The 7614-nt window shown below is 48.8% G+C and overlaps 1 protein-coding gene across 2 annotated transcripts in view; it reads left to right on the top strand.

Annotated features, from left to right (window-relative positions):
• The first annotated feature begins 1250 nt into the window (after positions 1-1250).
• Tsen2 (tRNA splicing endonuclease subunit 2) overlaps positions 1251-7614 on the top strand; it is a 39620-nt gene continuing 33256 nt past the window's right edge. The window contains exons 1-2 of one of the 2 annotated variants that reach the window (XM_038320118.1): positions 1251-1324; positions 5892-6100. In XM_038320118.1, the coding sequence (XP_038176046.1) occupies positions 5912-6100 (189 nt within the window). In that variant the 5' untranslated portion in view covers positions 1251-1324; positions 5892-5911. The other variant, XM_038320119.1, reaches the window with a different exon arrangement.

Genomic DNA, 7614 nt, shown 5'->3' with positions numbered 1-7614 from the left:
CAGGGAGGGGAGCAGAGAAAAATGTAGAGCTCAACAAAAAATCAATAATAATAATAATAAAAGCATGCACGACACACCTGGCAGATATTATCTTTTTTCTGTTTTTATTCTTTGTTCTTGCTTTTTAAAATAGCTTTTATGTATTCTTTGACAATTTCATACATGTATACAGTATGCCTTGATTAAAGCCACCCCCAACTCTCCTCTCCCCCCACCCCACACTCCCCCACATATCCCTGCATACCCTCTGCTCGTTATCTTTTCTGGTAAAGCCATCTGATCCAATTAGTACCACCTGCTAGAATGCTAACTGATCCTGTGGGCCTGATCATGTCCAAGTCATGTGTAAGTAATCATGAATGCCATGAGCTCTGTCAGGTCCAGAAGACAGCATTTCACATCCCTCTTCCCCATCCTCTGCTCTCACGTTCTTTCCCTCCCCCCCCCCCATGTTTCTTCAGCTTCAGCAGGCAGGAGTTAATATACATATCCCACTTAAGGCTGAGCACTCGATAGCCACTTGTTCTCAGCATTTTGACCACTAACCACTGCTCACTGGTGAACGGCGCTTCTCTGACCATGGGTGAGGGTAGCACTAATCTGTGGGTACAACCAAAATATGTAGTAGGTTGACATCCCCATTTAACAAGACCGCCATAGTAGGTTTCCCCTTAGGCCCTATTACCTCCTGGGACACAGGCTTTTGATCAGGTTTCCAGTACTAGGCATGAATTCTTTCCTGTCAGTTGCCGCCATAACCCTTACGCCCTATTGCACCAGTGAGCACATCTTCCTGGTAGGTCATTATTGCTACATGCAGGGTTCATTACCGAATACAATCTCACATCATACCGAGGAGGTCAAGGGCAGTATTTGGGGGCAGGTCACTTCACATCTCATCTGTAAAAACAGATCTTGTGTTAAACCAGTAAGGCGGTGAGCATCTTTAATTCCAGCACTGGGGAAACACAGATGCAACTCCGTGAGCTACACAGTGAGTTGCCGGCAAACCAAAGCTATACCGTGAGATTTATATAGCCTCAAGTGGGGGAAAAAGCGGATTTGGGGGGATTGCTGTGAGAATCAAAGTGGGGATATACGACCCCCGTAACCTTCCTCCATTAGATTCAGCGAGGTTGGGGTGGGACGGAACGAACCAGCAGCAATATTGTGCGCAGGCGCGTTGCTCTAGGACGCGGCGGGTCGTCTCTGCGGCTGCGCAAACGACTGTTTTTTTTTTTTCTTTTGCGGCCTCACTGCTTGACGGCTGTAGCACCGCCCCCTAGGTTGCCCGGGTAACGGTGGGCGCGCGTGGTCGCGAAAGGTAAGGCTGACTGGAAACCGGGCGCCAGAGGCCTGGCGGTCTCATGTGTCCCCGTGCCGAGCGTGTAAGCGGCCTCGGGCGCGAGTGTGGTGGGGGCTGACTGCCACTCAGGCGCCCATGGGCACAGCGTCCTGCGGGCAGCTGAGCACTCTGCTTGGCTGACGGGTGCCGGCTGCCCCAGACCCAAGCTGCTCGGCCTTGGCCCTCAGCCCTGCACCTCAGCCCGGGAGCTGTGCAGTGAGGAACACAGACGCAAATGGGTTTTCAAATGATGAGGGGCCCACGAGGGCTGAGGATGAGGCTCAGTTGGCAGCGTGTTTCTATACCCAGCACCGGATCAGATCGAGCGTGCTGGCCCACCTGTAATCCCAACGTTTGAGAGGTGGAGGCAAGAGGATCAGCTGTTTTTAAAGCCATCCTCAGCCACGTGTCAAGTGTGAAGTCAGTCTGGGCTACGTGTGGCCTGTTCTCAAACAAATAACTGATAAGAGATCACGGGTGAGTTTGCCATAGGGAGACTTATTTGGCACCTGCTCCAAGAGTGTTGGGAAACTAAATGCGTCTTTATTGCTTGTGCTTGGATTGACATTTTGGAGCATCTAAAAGGGGTCAGGCTAACCAGTGGGTGTGATGGTTTTAGCCCCAGCACGTGGAAGGCTGAGGCAGAGAGATCATAATGAGTTTAAAGCTAGCCAAAACTACATGGCAACACCGAAACTTGTAAATGTGAGTTAGGCTAGCAGATCAGGGGAAGAATAAAGGACAGGCCTAGCTTTTGGCGGACAGAAATACGCTCTGTGGTGCTTTGGCGCCAGGCGTGTCCAGGTTTGGGAAGTGAAGAGGTAGCAGTCTTCACAGGTACACTCAGCCCTGAGTCGCTTTGCTCACCTGTACAGGGGGAATAAGAATAATGCAAAGGCTGGGACTGTGGCTTCTTCGATAGAGCGTTTCTTTGAATGAGCCAAGCCCTGGGTTCACACCCCAGCACTAGAAAAAAGCAAATTACAGCCTTTGCATCCAGTCCTCCGCACAACTGACCTGGTCCGCCCAAAACATTAAATGTGCTTCGGACACATAAGCAATGTACTTCCACACCCCGCCTTCCTCTCTGCTTAGGTACCTACTTACTGCTGTTTTTTTGAGACAAGGTCTCACTCTGTACCCAGGCTGCCCTGGACTCAGAACAATCCTCCTGTCGTAGTCTGAACACTAGCATTACAGGCATGCACCACCACATCAGATCTTACCTCTTGTGTTCCCTAGTAACAGCACTGAGCAAATGGCTGACCTCGGCTTCTTTATGGAATAAGGACAGTTCTCCAGTGCCAGTTGTGTGTGTGTGGCCCAGTTGGTGTCTGGAACCCTGAACAATGGTTTCCGTTGCTCCTTCACATCAGGGTGTTCTGCCGGCGCGGCAACAAGAAGAGTTTCTCTTTTTTTTAAGCTATTTTTATTTTATCTGTGTATTTTGCCCACATGTGTGCGCTGTGCACCACATGGAAGAAACAGACCAGCCGCTTGCATCATAACCTCTGTCAAGAAGCAGAGTGTGGCTTCTGGGTTTGCTTTCGCCTTTTTCTGTGCTCTGGGACCCCAGTCCGTGGGATGGTGCCTCCCACATCCAGGGTTGGCCTTCCCATCTCAGCTCGTCTGACCTAGACATGCTCAGAGGCCTGCCTCTTCAGTAGAGTCTGTCAGACAGACAGTCATCTAGTTACAGTGCTCTCGGGTGAACAGCCCTTCAGCTTCCTTCCCATGCAGTAGCCATGGTCATAAATGCTGTCAGCATCATACACGTCATGCACAGAAATGCTTGGGTATGTTCATTGAGAAGCCTAAGAACTTAACTTATTTTGGTGTGTTCCTGTGTGGGACACTGTCAGTTCTAAGAAGATAGATACATCCTGGTGATTGCTTTCGTAGACATATATACACACACCCATATATGCTGGCATGTATGTATGTATGTGCCCTATGACATGCATCACTTGAGTGTCTTCCCGAGGAGCCAGAAGAGTGTGTCTGATTCCCTGGAACTGGAGTTGCAGGTGGGTGTTAAGATACCATGTGCATGCTGGGAATTGAACCCATGGGTATCTTTGTTGCTCACTTGTTAGTTGGCCTACCTTCCTAGATCTGTTTCCCTCTCCTTATTGAGGTTTCTGGCTTCATGAGACGTTCCCTGCAGCTCTCATCCCATCCTGGCCAAAGCTTGTCATTTCTCTTATTATTATTTATTATAGTTATTTTGCAGTGTCTTTCTGCCTTTATGTCTTATCTCTGCACCACAAGCGTGCAGTGCCCACAGAGACCAGAAGAGGGCATTAGGTTCTTGGGACTGGAGTTAAAGATGGCCGTGTGCTGCCATGTGGGTGCCGAGAATGGAACCTGAGTCCTTTAAGAGTGCCCCTGCCTCATCATTTCGTTATAATGGCCATGAAATGTTGAAGCCACCCCCTCCTCGGGCTCTCCCTTGCCTACTGGATGCTAGTTTGAGGTCAGGAGCACCCAGATCATCGCATTTCGTCCTTTGTGAGGGGTTAAGTATGTGACCTTTAAGCTCCACATAACTTCCGAGTTTAACTCATGTGCAGACCTGACCCTAAACAGCTGCAGGTTCGAATCCCCTATCCGCCTGGTGACAGCATATCTGTCAACTGGAGTATACACATTTGAGTGGACTGTGGCTCAATAATGCTTCTTGGTGTTAGCTATTACCTGGCAGCAGCCCTGTGTTATATCCAACTTGTTTTCGTGTGTTTTCAACACTTGTTTTATCTCCTTGGGTCAGTGTGAGACCCAGAATAGAGAGGTGTTGCCTTCAGCTTCCTTGGCTCATTCTGGGTAATTCCTTGCCTGGTTGGTGGCTGTGTGGCATCTCACGCAGACCTAGTCCATAGTAAACAGATACATCATATGCCTGAGCAGGACCCAGAGAGAGGACCTGGGCTCTGGCCCCCACAGTCCCGTGCTTATCCAGCACACCCTTTAGAGGCCTCACTGACCCGAATGTTCATTGGCTGTGACGTGACATTGCTGGCACTCACTTCATAACCATTATGCCAGTGTATGGATAGTGCCAGTGTGCCAAGCACTCTTGTAGTTGACATTTTCTTTGGACTGCCAACCAGGTCCCAAATAAAGACACAGAGACTTACTAATTATTATTATTGTTGTTTGTTTGTTTTTCAACACAGGGTTTCTCTGTAGCTTTGGAGCCTGTCCTGGAACTAGCTCTTGTAGACCAGGCTGGCCTCAAACTCACAGAGATCCGCCTGCCTCTGCCTCCCAAGTGCTGGGATTAAAGGCGTGTACCACCACACCTGGCGAGACTTACTAATTATGAATGCTCAGCCTTAGCTTAGGCTTGTCCCTCTAGCTCTTTTAACTTAATTTAACCTGTTTCTGTCCCTCTACATTTTACATCAGGGCTTTTTATCTTTTTTTCATCTGTATGTCCTACTTCCCTGCTTCCTCTGTATCTGGCTGGCTGGCCCCTGCCATCTATCTATCATCTCCTTTTCTTTCTCCTTGAGCCTAAATTCCTGCTCCTCCTTACTCTCCCTGCCCAGAAGTTCCACATATACCTCCTTATTTGCTATTGGCCATTCATATTTTTATTAGACCAATCAGGTGCCTTCCTTAGACAGGCAAGGTAAAACAGCAACACATCTTTACATGGTTAAACAAATATATCACAGCACACTCTGTGAGCCCTGACCCTGAGGCTGGTTTTCTCTCCCTTTGCAGAGGAGCTAAAGTCCCGAGAGGCTGGGGGAACTTTTGCCGAAGGTTTCACAACTAAGGGGTAGCAGCTTCCTGATTTTAGTGTGTACACTTCAGAAGCTAGCACTAGGTAGCTTACAGCACAGCCAGTCTGGCTTCAGAGTTGCTGCACACCCACCGGCATTCGGTGGAACATAATCAGTGCTTAAATCACTCAGACCTCAAATCCCAGCACTTGGGAAGTAGAAGCAGGGGGTCCAGGAGTTCTTGGTCATCCTCACCAACATAGTGAGTTCATCAGCCTGCTTTACACAAGATCCTGTCTCAAACAAACAAAAAATTAAAAACAGAAAACCCTTAGAACTGACCGCCCCAGGCCTTACCTTGTACCTTAAGGTCGGTTTTTGGAAGATGGAAGTCTAACTAGACTCCCCCACCAGCAAGAAGATGGAGGTCTAACTAGACTCCCCCACCAGGACACCTTCTTGCTTGGTTTTATCTTCACATCCCCGTACCTCTGATTAGCAGTTCCTGGGAGTCTCTGAATGCCTCTTGATCAAGGAAAGGAAAGTATGTTGTCCTTAAAGGCAGGAATCCTCAGTGTGAGGTAGGCCTTGGTGCTGCCAGCTTCAGTTAAGGTGATGGCACCAGCTTCTTGGCGGTCTCAGGCTCTGGGATACCCGTGGTGACCGATCTGTGCCATCGAGTCCTTGTCACATGAAGTCTTCTAGTTCATTGTTTTATAGATGGTTTGCCTTCCCCCGAGACCACATGAACTGGGCTCTGGGTGTGCTAGCCCTGTTGGTCCGTGGATACTGACTGGTTCTCCTCTCTCCTCTAGAGGCCCGTTACCCTTGAAGAATGGCAGAGGCAGTCTTCCGTGCCCCGAAGAGGAAAAGAAGAGTATATGAGAGTTACGAGTCACCGCTGCCCATCCCCTTTGGTGAGGACCAAGGTTCCAGGAAGGAATTCCGAATATTCCAAGCTGAAATGATCAGCAACAACGTGGTAGTGAGAGGCGTGGAGGACATGCAGCAGCTGTACGGGAAGGTAAGCCTGGGGACTCTGGTGACAACCTTAGCAACCCCTCCCAACCTCAACAGAGAGGTTGAGAACTAGGCGCCTAGCCACAAACCTTCATCCCAACACCACGTAGGATGAAGCCATGTATATTAAAGACAAACAAGTAATTTACAGAAATGTAATGGGTAAAAACTGAAGATCACCCCCACTGACCTCTGTTCCTCCCCAATGGATTAGGGCCTGTGGGAAGTTCCCCAAGGTCTCTGCTCTCTTTCCATCCTGGGGACTTGTTGGATGAGGACAGCCCCTAGTTCTGGTTGGAGGGAGGGCCGCTTGTTCTTCCCGGCCGCCAGGCCAGCTTACACCCAAAATAATCACACAGAAACTGTAATTATTTAAATCACTGCTTGGCCCATTAGCTCTAACTTCTTATTGGCTAACTCTTACATCTTAGTTTAACCCTTCTCCATTAATCTGTGCTTCACCACGAGGTTGTGGCCTACCAGCAAAGTTTCAGCAAGTCTATCTCCAACAACAGATCCAAGGCGTCTCTCTGACTCCGCCCTTCTTTCTCCCAGCATTCAGTCCAGTCCCCCCCAGCTACCGAAGTTCTGCCCTATCAGCAGGCCAAGGCAGTTTCTTTGGCCCTTTGTTCCATCCTGTCCGGCTAGCGTACACCTGAAATAATCACATAGAAACTGTATTCATTTGAACACTGCCTGGCCCATTAGCTGTAGCCTCTTATTGGCTAACTCTCACATCTTGATTAACCCATTTCTATTAATCTGTATCGCCACTTGACTGTGGCTTACCAGTATGAGTCTAACCAGCGTCCGTCTCAGGCAGGAGAATCATGGCGTCTGCCACACTGCCTTCTTCCTCCCAGAATTCTGTTCTGTCTTCTCCGCCTATCTAAGTCTGCCCTATCAACAGGCCAAGGCTGTTTCTTTATTCAACCAATGAAAGCAATACAAATACAGAAGGGCCTCCTACACCAATTATTGGTAATCACAGCACACAGAGGGGATTCCCACGTCACTGGCAGTTATGGACTTCAGGTGGTGTCTGGCCTCCCCCCACCTTCTCCCAGTCCACTGCCCATATCTTTTTTTTATCACTGAGGCATTTTAAAATGCAGCCTTATGGACAGATGGCTCAGCAGTGAAGAGCAGAGATTCCTTTTCCAGAGGCCCTAGATCCAATTTGCAGCACCAGTCTGGCCTCTCACAGCCATCTGTAATTCCATCCAGATGATCCAGTGCCCTCTCCTGGCCTCTGAAGGCACCAGGCAGACATGGTATGGACATACATCCAGGCAAAACACCCATACACATGAAATTTAAAGGAATGGATTTTTTGTTTGTTTTTGTGTTTTGTTATGTCTTTGTTTTTATTTTTTGAAACACGGTTTCTCTGTGTAGTTCTGGCTATCCTGGAACTTGCTCTATAGGCCAGGGTGGCCCTAAACTCATAGAGATCTGCCTGCCTCTGCCTCTCTAGTGCTGGGATTAAAGTAACTAGCAAAAGTAACTTTTTAAGCA

The sequence above is a fragment of the Arvicola amphibius genome, chromosome 2 (assembly GCF_903992535.2).
Source record: "Arvicola amphibius chromosome 2, mArvAmp1.2, whole genome shotgun sequence".
Classification (NCBI taxonomy): domain Eukaryota; kingdom Metazoa; phylum Chordata; class Mammalia; order Rodentia; family Cricetidae; genus Arvicola; species Arvicola amphibius.
The sequence above is the reverse complement of the archived record's forward strand: the minus strand, read 5'-3'. Positions and strand labels throughout refer to the sequence as shown.